Source organism: Primulina tabacum, chromosome 5 (genome assembly GCF_025594145.1).
Source record: "Primulina tabacum isolate GXHZ01 chromosome 5, ASM2559414v2, whole genome shotgun sequence".
Taxonomy (NCBI): Eukaryota; Viridiplantae; Streptophyta; class Magnoliopsida; order Lamiales; family Gesneriaceae; genus Primulina; species Primulina tabacum.
Genome location: NC_134554.1, coordinates 41053471 through 41074378, shown reverse-complemented (window position 1 = coordinate 41074378; position 20908 = coordinate 41053471). Strand labels below are relative to the sequence as shown.

Below are 20908 nucleotides of genomic sequence, written 5' to 3'. Positions count from 1 at the left end.
CATCGAATTATTGATTTTGGTAATATAACTATTTGTTTAATAATTTGATTTTACAGTATAATCTTTAAATTAATTTTGTAATAAAATTATGATGTTTATAACAATATAATTTGTCGTGGACATAAGAATAGATTCACAGTTGTCAAAAAAATAATATTATTTTTAAAATTATAAAATTTTTATACATGACACCATGCTTTGTTGATCATTATTAATTTGTTCTTTATTTTGATGTTTTGCATTAAAATATAATTAAGGGTCGATAAATTTAATTTTCGAATATCGTAGCAATGGTTTCTTTTATTAATTTGTTTATCGAGCAATTTCTGCATTGGCAACAGGAAATTCAGAAAACGAATGGACGAAGGGTCCCCTTTCCTAAAAAAATTTAATTTGCATGAGTTTTTCAACTGACAAACGGATCGTATTTTATGAGACAGATCTCTTTGTTTGGGTCATCCATGAAAATGTATTACTTTTTATGCTAAGAGTATTACTTTTTATTGTGAATATCGGTAGAATTGACCCGTCTCACAGATAAGTATTCGTGAGATCGGCTCACAAAAGACCTATTCTTTTCAACTGATGAACAAATCATCTTTTGCCACCACCTCACCCACTGATTTAATTGAAAATATTGGTTCCATCATCGAATGTCACCCCACTAAGGTTGGCCACTAAGGTTGATCTTGTCACGCCCCGAAATCGAGACGTGTCATCGGCGTTGTTTAACAATTTAAAATCGTATAACAACAAGCCATGTAGTACATCAAATAACCAAAAGACAGTCTATTACATAACTCAATAATTTTCTTTACAATGTGATTGAATCGAAATGCGGAAGCGTAAAATACAATAATCTAACTAAAAGATAGAATAATGAGACTGGTCTTGAATCGAATCACCATCCCCAAAAGTGTTCTTGTTCTTTATCTTCGATTTGTTCCTCGTTCTTATCTGGGGTGTGAATGTAAGGGGTGAGTATTTGGGAAATATTCGGTAAATGGGGGCCGATCGGACATAACAAATATCAAGGTGATAATTATACAAATATATTATCATAATTTCAATGGAATCATAATTTCAATAATAAGTATGTTGAGTCGAATATAAACAAAGTACAAACGTAGCACTGAGAATCATCTCATTTTCATGGTTTATTGATCAGTTTCCTATATGTTACTCCTCTAAGGGGCGAGGCCAAAAGAACGGTTATTATATCCCACCGCATCAGGGCCTTAAACAAAACATATCAAATATCAAAATTTTCTTGCAATTTCTAATTCGAATCATTACGGTGCATTTCAAATATTTCAAACATGCTTTCAAATATTATAACTAATATCCAATAACAAATTGTTCAAGAATGTTCATAACGAATAGGAACGAATATATCATGTCGATCGAATTTCAAGAAATATACATAACGTATTTTTAAGCAAATGTGGACATATTTACAAAAAACAAGCACGTCGATATATATATCAAGTAGTACACTTATGAAATGCAAGTTTACATAAGAGTATAGCAAAAACCCACTTACTTGATTATTATCTTCGAAATAAAACGTGAAGAACTTGTGGGAGGAATTCCACTCGAACTCTTCCGAAAAGTGGCAGCACTTGAGCAACAACCTTAGCTCAAAACTTGGGACAAAATGTGGGTAGGACGGAGGTAAACCAAGGCTTGAGAATAACCGCTATGGAGCTCGAAAATATGGACATCTTAAAAATGAACCACATAAAAACTAGATGCATAAAATAAAAACGTATTGCTTAAAACCAAAGAAACCACTCTTCGATCAACACTCTGCGTCAGTGTTGTTCTTGAGTGTTGGCAACACCAATCAGCAACACGGTATATGTGAATCAATCACGCAAAATCTTCAACACGAAAATCTTCAGTATCTGAACTCTGTGTGTGTTCAGAAATATCCAGCAGCTTTCCTACGCTGTAAAGTAATCACCCGATCACACAAAAACGTCTCATCAAAATATAGGTTCGGCTTTTGTATTTTTCGTTTATGTATGCGCTCTTCTGCCGATCCTCTCAAGAGCTCACACCAAAAGACTCATACGAAAAGCTCCTGCAAAAGTGATCACCGATCACAGAGAAACTACAGAGCAAATATATGTTGGACTTCTTGTAATTTTATTCTCAATAAAAAACTCTCTTATCCAACTCTCTCTCTAAAAGCCCTCTCCCATCAACTCTATGAAAAGTATCTGAAAGCACGAAAATATTCTCTCTCTCTACACCACACTTGTACGCTTGTGAAGCTCACTTATTTATATTTCATGCTTGACCTAGAAAAAGAGTCCTAGAAAATATGAAAACAATATTTTCATTAGTTATAAAACACTTTCAAACAAGGATAAAATATCTTGGAGATAAAAATCATATTAAAAACAAATCCTATAATATCTAGATATAAATCAATCAAGATCTTATAATCTAGAAATAAATCAACCAAGATTTCATAATCTAGAAAGGTAAAATCATAAATTGATAAATAATAAAAAAATAAAATATTCATTTCAAAACTTATGTTCCAAATGACATTACTCATGATTCCCAAATGTGTGTGAAGTCAATAAAATATCCATCTATCTTTTTATTATACAACAAAACTAAAGAGATGTGGTATTATAATTATAATAAAAAAACTTATTTTTAATTTATAATTACTTCAATTTATTTTATTTTAGATAATTGATTTTAATTAGTTGGATGATTTGAAGAGTCGATTTTTTTTTTCCATTTTTTTAATCGTTTATCGATGTTTCGGTATAAGTCGATCAATCAAATCTCCTGAAAAAACTATAAATTCTAGAATATATTTGGTGCAGGAGAAATCAAATTTGAATTCAAATGTCATTATCGGCACGGACAATATAATCCACGAGTCATGTTCTACGCTTCTGATATGACACAAAAAAATGTGTTTTATCGTATTGTTTTGTGTTACAATTTTGTGAATCAGATTTTTCATTCGATTGGATCCATAAAAAATATTAATTTTTATGTAACAAGTTTTATTTTTTTATAAGTAAAGATCAACTATGTTTGAAATTATATATTTTTCGATCCGATCTCTCCATAAAATGTACGGTTTTTAGAAAAGGAAAAAAAATTAACATATATAAGCTCACTTACCGTAATCAGGTAAAAAACCATGCAAAAGTGTTGCTTGCGAGTACCGAACCAGAATTGCTTCTAGTGATCCGAACGCAGCTTGATCGAGACTAGACCTTCTTGGACCAACTTGGACAATGTTTTGCTCGAGGTTATGTATAAAATTGGTAGAATAACCACTTAAAATTGGTCTTGTTGCTGCTAAAAAATGGGCTTGGTATGCACGAGTTTTGGCACCCCGAACAACTTTACTTTTAGGAGAGGCTTTTGAAAGATTTTGAGTATCATTTTTGTTCCATATTTGAGAATATTTATAGCCACAAATGGAATATCAAAGGTCAGCCTTACACGATTCCTCGAAGTCCAACTCTTATTTTTTATTTTTAGGACAATAATTCAGTGAGTTTCTTTAGCTGAAATCTTGAGTTCATGAGCATCAAGGTTTCATGTTCATGAGTCGCCATCATACGAGTCACGTTCGTGAAAATTCGGGCTTAGAGTTGAGCTTATCGTTTGATGTTCCATAAGAAATAAGGTTTGAGTTTTATTTTTTTACACGATCAGTGCTTTAAAAATTGGGATCATCACAAAAAGATTGTTCTTGAAAAAGAAATCAAATAGTGATATATATAGGAAAATACTTTTGCTGGGAAGATTGAATTTGATTTAGTTATTTTTTAGTTGAGTGAGTGAAATGTTAAAATTTGGGTTTCAGACCAGAGAAGTAATTAATCCCAAGCTCGAGATATGAAATGGCATATGAAGTACAAGTCCTCGTGAATTGAACATTATTTAGTATTATTGTACAAGTGTGATCCAAAAAAAGAAACCATTAGCACATTAAACTCGTGCTCCAAATGCCATCCATCCCAAAATTTTGCTTATTTAAACTAAAAGTTGAATTAAACCATGAGAAAAATTTGTGTGAGATGGTCTTACGGGTCGTTTTCTGTGAGACAGATATCTTATTTGAGTCCTCCATAAAAAAATATTACTTTTTATGGTAAGAGTATTACTTTTTATTGTGAATATCGGAAGGTTTGACCCTTCTCATAGATAAAGATTCGTGAGATCATTTCACAAGAGACCTACTTTTAAACCATGTTCCACGTTGGACACAAAGGACAAAGCAAATGTCGTACTCATGTTTGTTTTATTGTTTCACATTAACTATTCTTCACGTATATGTGTGTTCATAAATTTATGAAAATATAATTTTTTTTGTTATATAATATTAATTATTAGAATTTATTTAGTATTAAATTGAAAAAACATATCATGGCGATATTAAATTTAATTAGTATAAGTTGTGTACAATTGTTTTTTAATAGATAGTAATATTTAAAATATATATTTTATTTTCACTTAAATCATAACAACACAACTTTTTATTCATCACATAAGTTCCAAAGGCGAATAATATTTCAAGAAAATGCAGTTATTGTTTTTCTTGAACCATCAAGAAAATACAATTTTGAAACCATAATTTCCGACTACTAATGCTTGCAGTCGGGCAACGGATCACCACACAAGCATTTGTTATGGAAAAATGCCGAGTACCCCATTTCTTGGAGCCTCCCGCCCACCGGAATCTTGCCACAAAGCCTGTTGTATCTCACATTCAGATAAGCATTATCCAGTTTCACCAAACTCTGAGGCAGACTCCCGTAAATCTTGTTATGGTTGAAATCCAAGTTAAACAAGCTCTCGGGGAAATCGGCATTCGACATATCGAACTCCAACTGGTTCCTCGAAAAATCGACACGCTGTTTATCTTTGTTCTTCTTGAATAAGAATTTCACATCTCCTTCGAGTTTGTTTCGTTGGAGCTCCACAATCAAGAAAGGCAGGTCGCCCCATCCTTTCGGAAGGGTCCCGGAGAGCTGGTTGTGTGAGAGATACAAATACTGCAGACTCGGGGTTAAATTCCCGAAGGATTCAGGTATGCTTTGGCTTAGTTTGTTCCTGTCTAATCGAAGCCCGCCAAGGTTTCTGAGCTCGGCCAGCGACGGAGGGATCGAACCACTGAAATTGTTGAACGACAGGTCAAGAAACGTCAGGCTCTTGAGTTCTCCGAGGAATGACGGGATTGGGCCTGAGAGGTTCGTCCAACTGATTCTGAGGCTCTTGAGCTTAGTCAGCTTGGTGATGGAATGTGGGATTGTTCCAATTAGACCCGGGATCTTGCGCAAACTCAAGGATTCGAGGTAGGGGAGATCTCCGAAAAGCTCGGTGATGTGGCCGGTGATGTCGGAGGAGTACGAGAGGTCGATACCATCGATCCGGTCGGTCCTTTCACCGCACGAGACGCTGTTCCAGCCGCAGCAACCGGTGCTGGGATCCCACGAGATCATGTCGTAAGCGTTGTTGTAGTATTTCTTGATTTCAAGGAGAACTTTCTTGTCTTCGGGGTGGCATTTTGCCGAGTGAGAGAGATGGAATTCGGACAAGAAAATGAGAAGGGGAAGAATGTAAAGAACTTGGATGTTCATGTTTGGTTGTATATATTATTTTTCCCGATTGTGTTACCTCATTTTATATGAAAGTTGATACCGTAAAGTGAATAGAATATCATTATGATATTTTTGAAAAAATGGAAAATTACATGATCAATTATTTTTTTCCGGTCGGTGGTAATTTTAGCACATTTTTCATCGAATTATTGATTTTGGTAATATATATCTATTTGTTTAATAATTTGATTTTACAGTATAATCTTTAAATTAATTTTGTAATAAACCATCTTTTGCCCCCAACTCGCCCACTGATTTAATTGAAAATATTGGTTCCATCATCGAATGTCACCCCACTAAGGTTGGTCTCGTCTGGGATATATACGCGTTAGTTATCTCGTATTGATTGGATAAAATTCTTGAGAGTTGTATATATAGACTAAAACAATCATCTCTAATTGACTTAGCTTTTGGGATTGGACTAAACCACAGTCTCAATATTAACAATATATATATTTTGCTGACTATATATGTTCATGTAGAAAAATGGTTAAAATTATATATATATAAAAAGATATAAGTAGACTACAACAGAATTTTGACAACATAAAAGACTAAAATCATAACGATCATCGTAGAAAATATGATTTGCGAAGCTATCATTTTGTTCATTCTTTTACATATTATATTTGAATTGTAGGAGCTATCAAACGTATTGTGTAGGATACTAAAATTTTTGAACTCGTCTCTTTTTAATGATATATAGTAATAGATATGATGTATGTGACGTAGGATTGAACATTGATATTTGTAATCGAAGTTATATGTAATGTGATTCAAGAATGACAAATGGCGAGAGTACACACTAGTTCGAATAACAACGGTGAATTGAAGAAAACAAAATTTTATAATTATTTACCGTGTGTTTGGCAACCAAGATTTGAGATGATATCATGGGATTTGGATTTCAAAATCCTATTTTTACTGTTTGGCAAGGTGATTCAAAAAAAAATTTCGGATTTGTTTAGAATTTTATGGGATTTAATGGGATTTCAATGAGTATATTCAGATCCCATCAAATTTGATAAGATTTGGTGGGGTTTGGATTTTAAAAACATACAATTAATTATTTTATCCAACACATCATTCTTATCAACAAATCATTCTCATCAATCAACTTTCTCCACCAAAAATTTCTAAATGGTTAGACTTTCTACATAGTTTTTGCAGTAAGTGATTATCTTATGCAAAATCCAACTGCAACTGATTTTTTCTTGGGGATTCCACGTCATGTTCGTCTTCGCTGGTTGAATTTGATTATGCATTAGTAAAATTTTAAAATTACAAATTCCCTTTTTTGTCCAAACAAGAAATGGATTTGTAAATATCATTTTTAAATTTTAAACCAAACATCAAATAAAATTTCAAATACTTGAATTTTCAAATCCAATTCCAAATCCAAATTCAAATCCAAATCCATATTTTGATTGATTCAAACACAATGTTACTCTCAAAATAAAACTTTATAATTATTTGGTGGACTGAACACTTAGGCCATTGGTAGTGTCAAGTTGACTTCTCAATCCAAAAACGCGTTCCCAAATATGCCAACCGTGTCAATTTTTGTGTCTATTAATAAAGTGAAATGATACATAGACGAGTGTCACATAATTGATAGACATATATTAGGGAGATTTTGTTAACATGTGTTTAAATTAAAATATATTTTTTTTTGAATTTTATATAATTTTCTTTAAAAAAAATTAAAAAAAATTCAAAATCGGGTTGATTGGGTTGATTTAGGTTCGGGTTTAGAATTTTCAAATTGGCTTAGGTTTGGATTGAACAATTTTTGAATAGTACTATTGTTCAACCCGACCCAACCCACCCAATCAACCCACCCAAATTGACACCCAACACATTTTTTTTATTAAAAAAAGTAATTTATAAATACCAGCAAATAAATTAAGAGATAAATAGTTCGCAATTATGATTTATTAATGACATCAACATATTTAGAGTTAAAAACAAAACAAACTTCCATGAATCTTATTTATTTCCATGAGTTCCGTCACGCATTTGAGCAGTCGACAACATTCCACCCTCATTTGCAATCCGGCAGCGGTGCGCCGCACAAACATCTGTTGTGAAAATAAGAAGTGTAATCCAATTCCTGCAGCTGCCCGCCAACCGGAATCTTGCCGCAAAGCCGGTTGTAGCTGACGTTCAGAAACAGCCGATCCAGGTTCACCAAATCCTCCGGAAGACTCCCGTAAATCTTGTTGTGGTTCAAATCCAGCGTACCCAAGTCGTCGGGGAACTGCAAGTTAGAGAAATCAAACTGCAGCAGATTCCTCGAGAAATCAGCGACTTGTATAGACTTGTTCTTCCCGAACAAGAACGAAATATCACCTTCAAGCCTATTTCGTTGCAGATCGATAGATACGAAAGGCAACTCGCCCCAACCTCTGGGAATTGTCCCCGAGAGCTGATTGTGCGAGAGCAACAGATAAGTCAGACTCGGTGTCAAGTTCCCGAACGAGTCTGGTATGCTGCCGCTGAGCTTGTTCCTGTCTAACCGAAGCCCGCCAAGGTTTCTGAGCTCGGCCAGCGACGGAGGGATCGAACCACTGAAATTGTTGAACGACAGGTCAAGAAACGTCAGGTTCTTGAGTTCACCGAGGAATGGCGGGATTGGGCCCGACACGTTCGTCCAACTGATTGTTAGGCTCGTGAGCTTAGTCAGCTTGGTGATGGAACGTGGTATTGTGCCGGTGAGATTCGCAATCTTGTGAAAGGTCACGGATTCGAGGTACGGTAGATCACCGATGATATCGGGGATTTTGCCGGAGATGTCGGCGGTGAAGAGGTTGAACTGGGAGATCCGATTGGTCTTCCGGTCGCATTTGACAATGTACCAGTAACAGCAGTCAGTGTCGGGATCCCACGAGGCGAAGTGGTAGGCGTTGCCGAAGGATTCTTTGATCTGGAGGAGCACTTTCTTGTCTTGGGGATTGCATCTTATCGAGTGGCACACATGAGATTCGGACAAGAAAATTAGGAGACAAATTATGTAAAAATATGTTATCTTCTTCATGCTCGGAGATTTGCACCCTTTTTGGGGAATTGCAAGAAAGCTGATTGTTATATACATACATACATGTGTATATATATATATAGCGAAGGTCTAACGTGAGACCGTCTCACGGATACTGGTCAATCCTACCCATATTCACAATAAAAAGTAATAATCTTAGCATAAAAAATAATACTTTTTTCATGGATAACCCAAATAGGAGATTCATTTCACAAATACGACCCGTGAGATCGTTTCACACAAGTTTTTGCTATATATATATATATATATATGTATAGTCAAAAGTAAGGTGCGCCAAAATTGGGTTTTTCTATCTCCATCAACCCCCACGATATTTGATCTATTTTACAAAAATGGTGCTATGAAGTAAGATATTTCTGGTTATCTCAAAAATCATATGAGAATATATATAAATTTAAATGATTACATTTCGACGACATGTTAAGTTCATATTTATGATAAAAAATAATATTTTTTTATGAATAGCTCAAATAGAATATTCGTTTAATACAACTGACCCGTGAGACTGTGTGATATTATTTTTGTGAATTTAAGCATGTTTTAACAAGATGTACTCGAAGAGAAATTGGTTAGCATGCCGGTTACATAAGATCACATGTATTTCTTTTTTCTTTTTTTCCCTCTCTAAAAAAAAATATTTCTTTTTTTAATTAAAAGTTATAATAAATAACAAAAATACGATGTCATTTTGACGATCATTTGATACTCTACACGAAGGAGATAATTCATCCATGGGAGGAAGTTAATTGTTCTTGTCAAATGAGAAATTTTAAATATTTATTAGTTTTTTTTATACATCAATCAAATCCTAAATCAAAATATTATAATAGACAAAAACTTATGTGAGAAGATCTCACGAGTCGTATTTTATGAGACATATATCTTATCTGGGTCATTTACTTTTTATGCTGAGAATATTACTTTTTATTGTGAATATCGGTATGATTGACATGTCTCACAGATAAATATTCGTGAGATCGTCTCCACTCATTATAATATAATTATATATTGAACTAAGGAAGAAGGTGGGATGTGTGTGACTAGGAATATAGACAACTGGATTTCTGAATTCAAATGCGTGGCTCTAAATTATCGGCTGTCTTTTTTGAAAAGCAAAATCGTTTGACATGTGAATTTCGATAATTACATCCAATTATTGCTTCTAGAATAAAAGTTTTTGGTTGCTTCTATATCACAAAATTAAAGCCGTAAATATTAAATTTATAATATTTTTTCTTTATGCTCTACTCACCTAAATCATTCCGTTGTACAGAAATGAAAAATAAATAAGTATGCATAATGTATATATGTGTTGATTGTATATAGGAAATAATGCGCATTTGTAAATTATTGTGCTAATTTTGTATGGAAATAAATATTCTATTTTTACATACAGATTATGTTAAGTTAGTGCAATACACATTGTAGCAATTATTCTTTTTTACATTTATAATTTTAATATTATGCTTGCATTTATTATCAAGCTTTTTAAAAGCAAATGGCGTTGAAAAATATTTGGCATCTCAGTATTCACATTATAGTGTTAGTCTATACTATATTGTGAGTGTTTATCTCCCTATTCAAACACAATTATATAATATAAAAACTTGTGTGAGATGATCTTACAGGTCGTATTTGTGAAATGAATATCTTATTTGGGTCATCCATGAAAAAATATTACTTTTTATGCTAAGAGTATTACTTTTATTGTGAATATCGGTAGGGTTGACCCGTCTCACAGATTAGGATCAGTGAGACGGTCTCACATGAGACTCACTCGTTAGATGATGTGTATCTCACTTTTTTTTATGGAAGTTGGCATAGAGGAAGACATAGAGTGTATTTCTGTCATGATTTGGTGATAACTATTTTCTAATATAATTTAGACGTACCCATATATCATATATATGTAAAATTGTATAATAACGTAAAATTTTACAAATAGATCCACCCTCTATACTTCAATTTTAAATAATGGCTTTCATTTTAAAAAATGTTTTTTATATTAGAATAAATTTTTGGCTTGATTATCAAAATGAATGGTATTACTTGCACTTTTTTTTTATAAAAAAAATGAAATTCATTATATGAATAATGTTGTTATTTTCGAGGAATGTGAATATGATAAAATGGAATATAAATGTTATCACTAGGTGTAACAAAAAAAGATAGGCGGCTTTACAAGTAAAAATATCCATATTTGAGTATCATATTTCTGTATGTCTTAAGAAATCGTTTTGACGTACTCAAGTTTGGTTTTGAAAAGAAAAAAATGTTATTTTTAACTTTAAGTATTGTCTGGCTCGTGAAATAAGATGATGAAAAATATATAATATACAGATGAAAAAATCAATATATATGTAGAACTTAGGACAAATGTTAGATTATACCTCTAAATTTTTCGTAGAAATCGAGACAAACGTTGCATGAAATAAATCAGTATAATCAACTAACGTCTCGTAATTCACAACAACAATACCTTACAGATGATTTTTGGAGCACTTGATGAATTCGTATTTAATTATCTCAGTGTTATCATTATTATGTAGTGTTGCATGACATTACTTTTTACCCCGGCTTCCTAATATTTTTTAAAAAATTTACAATGTGGCTTCGCCCTTGCATGCAACACTACTTATAATTTTGAATAAATTTGATATTAATCCGAGTAGATCAATTTAAAATATTAAAAGATTTTAGAGTTTAAAATTCTAACCCGGATAGAATCAGATTCCTGGCTCCGCCACTGGACTTGCATGCTAATATATTAATATGTTACAGTAATTATCATATTTAAATAAATAAATTTTATAAACTCTGTAATAATTAAATAGCTCATCCATACTTTTTTTTAATGTTTAAGAAATATTTTAAAAGGTTGCTTAATTTTAGTAACACATGTTTAAACCACTATTCAATATATTAAAAAAAAGAAGATACATCATTAAATTAACATTCAACTTCAATATATATCATTTGTCTATCAATAGTTGCGACACAACTTCCCGACCGTGCGCGAGCCATCGGTGAGATATCATTTTGGAAGAACTAGAATTCTAACCTTGTGTCAAAGGGAGCAACAGGTCAAGAGACAGTCTCAGGTAGACAGTTCTGTTTCTAAATCTTATTTAGATTGGATATTGCCACTTCGTTTCTTTTTGTCCAAGTCCCTTTTTTTTTGTCCAAATAAGATTACAAAATCAATTTTTTTGAAGCTAAATTAATAAAATAGAATGCCGGTAATCAAAGTTAATCTTACTCCTTCAGGCATCTAGCAAGCCATCATCTTTTATTTCCGGTTCCACAAACCACTTGTTAACTCGTGTTTTAGCTATCGCTACCTACGAAAAAAGACGAGCAATTAACATGGAGGTCATAATCGTTAACAAGTTGAGCCTCTGATTGTTTTCCAGAGCTTTGTAAAACAACTCAACTCATCATACACTCTGTATGAATCCGACATAAAAAAAAGAACAGAAATCGCGTGATAAGTGACCGGTACCTGTTTATCCCAATCTGTTTTACAAGTTATTATGACGAGTATAATAGTTTGGACGAGTGTGCCAGTTAGCATTCCAATCCAAACTCCCTGTAAACAAATTAGAGATTGTCGTGAATCTTGCATGAAATTTTTATGGTTTACCGAAAAAAATTCGATGAAAGAAGTGAATGCGAACCTGGACTTGTAATTTGATCACATAACCAAGAATGGCTCCGAAAGGAATTCCAATGAGGTAATAGGATCCTAAGTTAACATATACTACAGTGCTCTGCCATCCAGCACCAATGGCAACACCTGTGATGGCAGGAAAAACATGTAATTATTCGCATTTATTTACTTAGTTTGATCTGAGGATGTTTCTGGCCTTCAGTTCCTAAAATATCGGAGCGTAAAACCTGGCGAGGCGTTTTTTTTATTGTAGAACATGAAATTCAAACCGAGATAGAAATTGTTACCTGAAAGTAGACATGCTTAACGGGTCGGTAGATCCGGAACCGACACGGCAAACCCGGAACCGGTTCGTCCATACCGGTCCAAAACCATATTTAAATGGAGTGGACCGATTCTATATAAAAAAACCGTCCAAAAACGGTTCCGGATCCTCAACCGAATTTTTTTTAATTTTAAAAAATAATAATAAATAATTAAAAAACGAAAAAAAAAGGACATCCGTTGGACAATCATTGCCCAACGGATATTTTTGAAATAATTGCAATTTGGCCCTAATTTGGGGCTAAATATTTTTCCCCCTTATAAATATGTGCTTGTTTTCATAACGTTCACCCAACAATCTCATTCTATATTTCTTTACACTCAATCTCGAATTGTTAATATTTTCTACACAATTTTTATCGTTAAATTTGTTACGAAATGTTGTCAACTTTTTATAATAGCTGAACAAGAAGGTTTTGTTGAATTTTCTACTATTATTCAACCTGGTTTTTACAATATTTATAGACACACACTTAAGAAATATTTTTTTGATATGTGCAAGGAATACAAAGAAACACTCTAATTTGAAAATATATTTACTAAATATGTATAATTAATAATAACAAATAACAATTGTGTTGAAAATTTTGACAATTTGAGATTGAGTGCAGAGAAATATAGAATGAGATTGTTGAGTGAATATTATAAAAAACAAGCACATATTTATAGGGGTGGAAAAAAATATTTACAATTTTACCCCAAAAATATTTGCAATTTGGCCCTTTATTTAAAAAATATTGCCCAACGGATATGTCCATTTTTTTTCATGTTTTAATTATTTTATTATTATTTTTTAAAATTCAAAAAAAAATTGGTTCCGGATCCGATTCTGTAACCTTTTTTGGACAGTTTTGTTTATATAGAACCGGTCCACACCGTTTAAATATGGTTTTGGACCGGTTCCGGAACTGGTATGGACGAACCGGTTCCGGGTTTTCCGTGTCGGTTCCGGATCTAACCGACCCATTACGCATGTATAGCAGGAGCGCTCGACGAATTTCGAAGCTCAAGCTCCGACGAAGATCCAGTATATTGTGATAATTTTTAGATGTTCAATTGTAAAAATAAATGTAAGTTATTTTGTTATTGTTCTTTTTTTCATGAATAATCACAATTATTTCCAATAAAAATACTAAATAAAAAATGGTCAATTTATGTTATTAGTTTTAATGATATTATAATAAATTAAGGTTGGGAATGGGTCCGACCCGAACCGAAATCGATTTATTAAAGACCGAACCGGTCTTGGGTTTGGATTGGTTCCAAGGATTTCAAATTGGAACCGGAACCGGAACCGGTTCCGAACTCAGCAGACCCAGAACCAGTAGCAACCGGTTTGGTGGAACCAATAAGCATGCCTTACCTGAAAGAACGGGTTGAACGCTGTTCATAAGAATGGAAAATGCAAGAAGAGGAGACAAGTTGGCCACTTTCACCGCAACTTCAGGACTATTTGTGAATATATAAGCCAGACGCTCCCGCAAGAAGAGGAAAACTATGAAAAGAACGAGTCCAATGGAGAATGACGTTATGACTATCACCGCAATCGAGAACCTTGCAGCTTTAGGATCTCCTTTTCCGAGCTCATTCGAGATACGAACACTAGGATTGAGGAACACAAGACGTGTGTTGTAATAAATTGTTACTGAGTTCTTGTAGAGTTTATAAAATGAATTTTGCGTCATTAAGAAAAACAATAGTACCTTGCTGCAGCCAAGAAACCCAGAGATATCATCATTTCCCACCCATTGATGTTGAGGCTGCAAGAAAGAACACAGTTGTAGTTTTTCCCACCAAACGGACGAAATCGAGAAGAATAGAGGAAAAGAGCTACCATATGGAGAGTGCATCAATTTCAACCTCAGCATTCTTCAAGTTCCCTGTCAAGAGAATCAATATGGAATTGTACCAGACTTCAAGGCTGACATGAATAAAATCAAACAAATAGTTAAACTCCGTGTATTAAGGGCATATAGAAAGTTGAATATATAAAATTGTATAGATGACAAGATGAAGATGCCACAACTGAGTTGGCTTCTGAAAGCGTTTACAATACAAACGAACAAAGAATAAGGAGTATATTCATGAACATTGAAAGAAAAAGCCTAACCAGAGCATGGCACCAGCCGACAAAGAAAGCTTGCATACAGGCCAAAGATCTTTGAAAGCTAACATCGAGAAACCTTTCCACGTTTCTTTACACCCTCCGGAGATTATAAATATAAGTTGACCTATATTGGGGATCCAGTACGCCAAGATAGTGGATATGGCCGCACCAGCAATTCCAAACTTGTATTTGACTGTCAAAAGCCACGAGAGAAAAATGTGGATGCTTAGTGATAATGCTGCCAAATAAGAGATGATCCTGTTCTTGCTCTGTGCTTGTAGGAACATTTGACAGCTGAAGGAAGTGATAAAGGAATATATCACGGGAATGAACCAAAGAGAAATAGTTCCCGCCATGTCCGCAATACTTTCATCCTGTCCTAAAGCTTTGAAAATGGGGCCAGCAAAAACAAAGAAAGGCAACAATAAAGTCGATGTTAAAACCAAAACCACCCATGATCTTTGAAGATATATCCCAAGCATGTGATATTGTCTTGCACCATATGCTTGACCACATAGAGTTTCCAGTCCACTAGCAACACCCAGCTGTAAATTACGAATTTTTATAAATAAGACAAAGCAGAAAGATAATCATCAAAGAAGTTGAGGTATATATGGATTTCTCAGCCCTCATAGACGGCCTGATAGCCCGATTTCTAACACTTTTTATCACGAGTCTCGAGCATTGAATTTGAAATGCAAGCATTTTCAATTCCCAAGGTCTCATCATGTTTTTCATCTTATGAACAATATCACAATTTATCAATAGCTCACTAGGTGCATATCTAGTCATACTGGAACAAGCATTTTTGACAGGTCCAAACGCTTGACGGATTGTGATCGTGAATGCAACTTGTTTGTACACAATGAATATTTATGTATTGAGGTTTATTAGTTTAAAAATTACACAGGGAAGGCGGTGTGCATTTTAAAGTGAAGCGCACATTTGATTGGTGTGATCCGGATCACATATAAAGATGCTCAATCACATAAATTGGCCATATTTTTCTTAAGTTTAGAGCTGTTTGCTATCTCATATGGAAACTCATAGAGGATTATTTACCAACAATCCATTAGCAAATTTGATAAGGACAGTAATAATCAGAGCAAAGGCAGCAAGCTCAGTGGCACCGATGTGTCCAACAAACGCCTGGCTGATGACATTCACCCCAAATGTCGAGAACCGAGTGAATATGGCAGGGCCAGCCACAACCCACATTTTTTTGCTTTCATTCCAGATCTTATGTTTAAGATTCTCATCCTCATTCCCATGATTTTCACCTTCTACCTTCTTTAACAACAGTTCGCTACTACTGCTTTCCATCAACTGTCCTTCGTGCTTCTCTTCTGCAACAAATGGCAGAAATGGAAATATCATCATATTACACGATCACTCAATTCTTATACAAATGGCAAAATTCACATAAGATGCAATCCAAGTTCTTGGCACAACAGATTTTCATAATGAAAAAACCCAGAATATAAAATATATCCGATTTTCATCTTTATCGAGTAATGTTATTTGCTCCTTGAGGATTATGGTTTCCATTCAAGATCATATTAGAATATATAAAATTGCGGTTTTCTAGAGGATAATGGTTTTCAATGACAAGCAGTTTATTGGCATCGAGAATAATCGTTTTCTGGTAAGAAGCAGATCAAATTAGACTTTATAAAATCACAATCTTCTTGACTACTATTATTGTTTTCCATGAATAGTAGCTTCTTTGGCGTTGACGGTGTTTATCCGACAGACATGACGCCGGTCCCTAGAGTACTATAGTTTTCCGGTTAGAATTCATAAAATTGTTAAGCAGTCACACTATGAATGTTCATAGTTTGTTTAGATTCTGCACATGCCTGGATATAAATATCTCAGGATCTTGGGGTAACACATCTTACATCATCTTAGGAACCTAGTGTCTCGTACTGCTGTATCATGTATTACGCTCATATTGGTTAATATATAATTGTGTAGCGGTTTGTTATATCTCAACTGAATAATTACTATAAATATTCGATGTTCCAAGAACCTACAGATGAACTTCAAACAAAGACGAAAGTGTATACATTACCGTGTTTTCAAATCTTGAGCTCGTATATATATACTATGTTCAAGATTTGAAATCGTGAAAAGTTAACAGATACTTATTTTCATGGAAGATTTTCACCAATCTCATAATTTCAGGTAGGTGACACGTGCAATTAACCCTCAAACAAACAAAACTAGCAATCGTTATTCAAAAATCTAGAATACAATAATAGTTTTAATAAAGTAGAAAAGTATCGATGACATGAAACTTGACTCTACAAACAACATCACCACATGTACATAAAAGAATTACGGAACAGTTCCAAAATCCTAGCCAGAAGAAACCAAGAAATAGAAAAAGACGACAAAAACAGGAAAAAAAACAATAAAATAAAAAGACTTACAAACCCATGATTTACTCAAAAGAAAAAACTTCTCTTTAACAAGAAACATACATACACAAGCACAAGAACACAGAAATGGAAACAGAGTACAAAGATGTAAGCAAGCGCACACTTATAATTGAAGAAACCAATGGCTAACAAAACTCAAAATATAAACCAAGAAAACACAAAACTTACCTGTCTAATGCACGAAAGGTCGATTTTTAAATGGATTTGAGGGATGATTAGATGGATTTCTGGGCTCTACGAGGGAGCAGAAAATAGCAGTACAAGAATAAAACCAGAGAAATAATGAAAGCGGGCTGCAACATAAAAAAACAACCGAGAACAATATTTACGTGGGGACAAAAACTTATGTGAGACGGTCTCACGGGTCGTATTTGTGAAACGTATCTTTTATTTGAGTCATCCATGAAAAATTATTATTTTTTATGCTAAAAGTATTACTTTTTATACTGAATATGGGTAGGGTTGACCCGTCTCATAGATTAAGATCCGTGTGACGGTCTCACTGGTCTTATTTTGTGAAACGAATCTCTTATTTGAATCATCCATGAAAAAATATTACTTTTTATGCTAAGAACGTTAATTTTTTATTATGAATATCAGTAGAGTTGACCCATTTCACAGCTAAAGATTCGTGAGACCGTCCACAAGAGACCTACTCAATAATATTTCGGACAATTAATTTTATTTAAGTGAGGAATTGTGGTAGGGTACTAGGAATTATAATTATATTTTTAAAAAATCGGTAAACAATTTTTTTTTTAAATTTGCACATTAAAAAAAAATACGATCTTCTTGACATGATCAACCACATGAATCATTAAATCTCGAATATTTGGGTGACGATGACGAATATTTAGGACTTAAAATATATTGTTTATATTATATAATAAATATATGTATAAAGTAAACATATTTTAAAAATAATTTTTTGATATAAAAAATAGTAATAAATACATTTTCACTTGCAAAATATAAACATCCAAAATTACAAAATAAATATACTGATCACTTTAATAAAATAAATATATTTTTTAAGTTTTTAAGATCAAATGAATAATACTTAAATTAATTTTATTTTTAAATATTATAACATTAATATCTTACTTTTATATTTATTTAAATCGAAATTTACAATGTTGAAAATATTTTATTAATTTATATATATATATATATATATATATATATATATATTCTGTTTTATTAGGGTGATGACATGATAGTAACCATATAGGGGACACCAACTTTTTCTTCCAAACTTTACCCTTACATGATACTAAGATTACGCTTTTATTTTTTGTTTTTAATTTCAACACACATTTTTATTTTTATTATTTCAACAATTAAAATATCAATTTAATCTCTTCATAATTTGTCAAATTTCACTTTAGTCCATCAATAATGATAAAAAATACTGTACATACACATTGCGTGTGCAGAATAACTAATTAAAATATTTACATATATACATATATATATATATATATGTGTTCTAGTCATTTGAGGAATGAAACTAAATGAATTATAAGCGCAGGACAGAGAGGCAGTTGTGTGGCATTCAATGAGGAAGGAGACATCTGAGTTTGGTTTAAAATAAACAAAAACGATATTATATTCTATTTCCCTTCGGCAAGTTGCAAAAAAATATTATATTTTAATATTCTATCTTATTTCTAATATATATTTTTCCGTAAATCAATTTTCATCCGGATATTTCTATAACCCACAAAAATATTTAATAAATATACTTTTTTTATCATTTTAGTGTAACTAATTAAAATATTTTTGCATGTTAAGTCATGTTTATTATATAGCTTCGCAAGGAAATAATGAGTATTACATATGGTGAGAAAAAGTCATCAAATTCTTTTAATTTTATAACATTTTATTATAATAAATCCACGGCTTAAATTTTTAATTTTAATTGAGAAACTTTATCAGTATAATATAAATAGTAGTTTTTTTGTTCGTGAGACGAGTCAACTATATTTATATTTACAATAAAAAATAATTTTTTGATATAAAAAGTAATACTTTTATGAGTGACTCAAATAGAATATTTATCTCACAAAATTGACTCGTGAAACCGTCTCACAAAAATTTTCGTCTAATATAATTTTTTTTTAAATACTTATAGGAATGATGATTGCTAATGAGAAACTGCAGTATGTTATAGTAAATTAAAGGAAAATTTAGCAATATAAATATCAGAGTTCAGTTCAACATATCTTGAGGTAGGGACTGTAATGAATCAAACTGTTTGCGAGTAATTCGGAACTCGACTCGATAAAAAACTAGACTTTGCGAGCTATTCGGAACACGACTCGATATAAAGCTCGTTTGAGTTCGTTTGTTAATCATATCAAGCCAAGCTCAATCTCGATTTTGAGCTCGAAAATTTAACCAAACCAAGCTCAAGCCTAAAAATATTAGGCTCGTGAGCTCGCAAACATGTTTGATAATAGACTCGCGAGCTTGAGCTCGGCTTTGTTTAGGTTGCTCGTAAGCTCGAGCTCGACTCGTTTAGATGGCTCGTAAGCTCGAATTTTGGGATGATCAATAATATATTGAATTTAAGTTTTTTTTATTATTTTTGTCGTTTTGGTTATTTATAAATAAATTTACATTTTTATTTCTAATTTAAAAATAGTTCATAGATATATTTAATTTTTAACAAGCTCAAACTCGAGCTCAATTATGTGCTTTACGAACTCGAAAACAAGGCGAGCTCAAGTCAAGCTTGTTAAACATGATAAATGAGCTAAGCTCGAGCCCGGCTTGATTAACATGATAAACGATCTTTTAACGAGCTGAGCTAGAACTTTTCCGGAACTTAGTAATTCCAAGACAAACCGAGCACGAGTCTGATAATAGAAGCTAGAATCGAGCTCGAGCCTCAAACAATCCTAAACGAACCAAGCTCATACCTGATACTGTTTGGTTTGGTTTGAATCGTTTACATCCCCATCTTGAGGACACCGATAAAATATGTCAAATATTGAACCTACATATTTTAATCAACTATAGTCGATTGACATGTATTGATGACAGTATCAATTATATCACACAATCGCGAATAGACAAAACAAAAATTTCAACTTTCTCGTATTATAACTCAAATCTATTTTCACGGTCTTCTAAATTTTGAAAAACATGTGGGAAATAGTTTTTGGAAAAGGAAGGAGTAGCCAAACAAGTTTTGAATATTAATTATTGACTAAAAGTAGGAAAATATGACTTGAGCCAATCAACCAAACGATGAGATGGTTCAATAAATAATAAATTTCTATATATTATTTTCATTTAATATCATTTGGATAAAAACAAACAATCAAGGCATAAACAAACAAAAAATTTGAGGGTAAGAACAAAGAAAATGATGATAATTTGGGCATTATCAGATAAATATCAACGGAATAAAATTTAAGCAAAAACCTGTGTAAGACGATCTCACGAATCGTATTTTGTAAGATGAATATCTTATTTTGATCATCCATGAAAAAATATTACTTTTTATTGTGAATATCGATAGGATTGACACGTCTCAAAGATAAAGCTTTGTGAAACCGTCTCACAAGAGATCTACTCTAAAATTTATATGATCATAGAAAAAAATAAAGAAATTATAAATGGAATTCCGAATATACATTAATGTCATTT

General features: G+C 32.7%; 3 protein-coding genes across 3 annotated transcripts; all 3 read right to left on the bottom strand.

Annotated features, from left to right (window-relative positions):
- Positions 1 to 4505: 4505 nt before the first annotated feature.
- LOC142547703 (polygalacturonase inhibitor-like) lies at positions 4506 to 5665 on the bottom strand. Its single transcript, XM_075656107.1, has one exon. The coding sequence runs from the start codon at positions 5625 to 5627 to the stop codon at positions 4632 to 4634; it is 996 nt and encodes a 331-aa protein (XP_075512222.1). The 5' UTR covers positions 5628 to 5665; the 3' UTR covers positions 4506 to 4631.
- A 1900-nt stretch (positions 5666 to 7565) lies between these two features.
- Positions 7566 to 8737, bottom strand: LOC142547702 (polygalacturonase inhibitor-like). The gene has a single exon (XM_075656106.1). It carries the CDS (start codon positions 8683 to 8685, stop codon positions 7693 to 7695), a length of 993 nt encoding a protein of 330 aa, XP_075512221.1. The 5' UTR covers positions 8686 to 8737; the 3' UTR covers positions 7566 to 7692.
- Positions 8738 to 11647: 2910 nt separating this feature from the next.
- Positions 11648 to 17548, bottom strand: LOC142547701 (protein DETOXIFICATION 21-like). The gene is made up of 9 exons (XM_075656105.1): positions 17420 to 17548; positions 15870 to 16153; positions 14811 to 15352; positions 14535 to 14621; positions 14404 to 14460; positions 14064 to 14302; positions 12384 to 12502; positions 12209 to 12295; positions 11648 to 12047 (listed from the first exon to the last, which is right to left on the bottom strand). The coding sequence occupies exons 2-9, from the start codon at positions 16128 to 16130 to the stop codon at positions 11970 to 11972; spliced, it is 1470 nt and encodes a 489-aa protein (XP_075512220.1). The 5' UTR covers positions 16131 to 16153; positions 17420 to 17548; the 3' UTR covers positions 11648 to 11969.
- Between the last annotated feature and the right edge of the window lie 3360 nt (positions 17549 to 20908).

Coding starts and splice junctions, on each gene's coding strand:
- LOC142547703 (XM_075656107.1), bottom strand. CDS start 5,627: ATGAACATCCAAGTTCTTTACATTCTTCCCCTTCTCATTTTCTTGTCC.
- LOC142547702 (XM_075656106.1), bottom strand. CDS start 8,685: ATGAAGAAGATAACATATTTTTACATAATTTGTCTCCTAATTTTCTTG.
- LOC142547701 (XM_075656105.1), bottom strand. CDS start 16,130: ATGGAAAGCAGTAGTAGCGAACTGTTGTTAAAGAAGGTAGAAGGTGAA. Junction 14,461..14,534: donor ATTGATGCACTCTCCATATG/GTAGCTCTTTTC, acceptor TCTTTCTTGCAG/CCTCAACATCAATGGGTGGG. Junction 12,048..12,208: donor AAACAGATTGGGATAAACAG/GTACCGGTCACT, acceptor CTTTTTTCGTAG/GTAGCGATAGCTAAAACACG.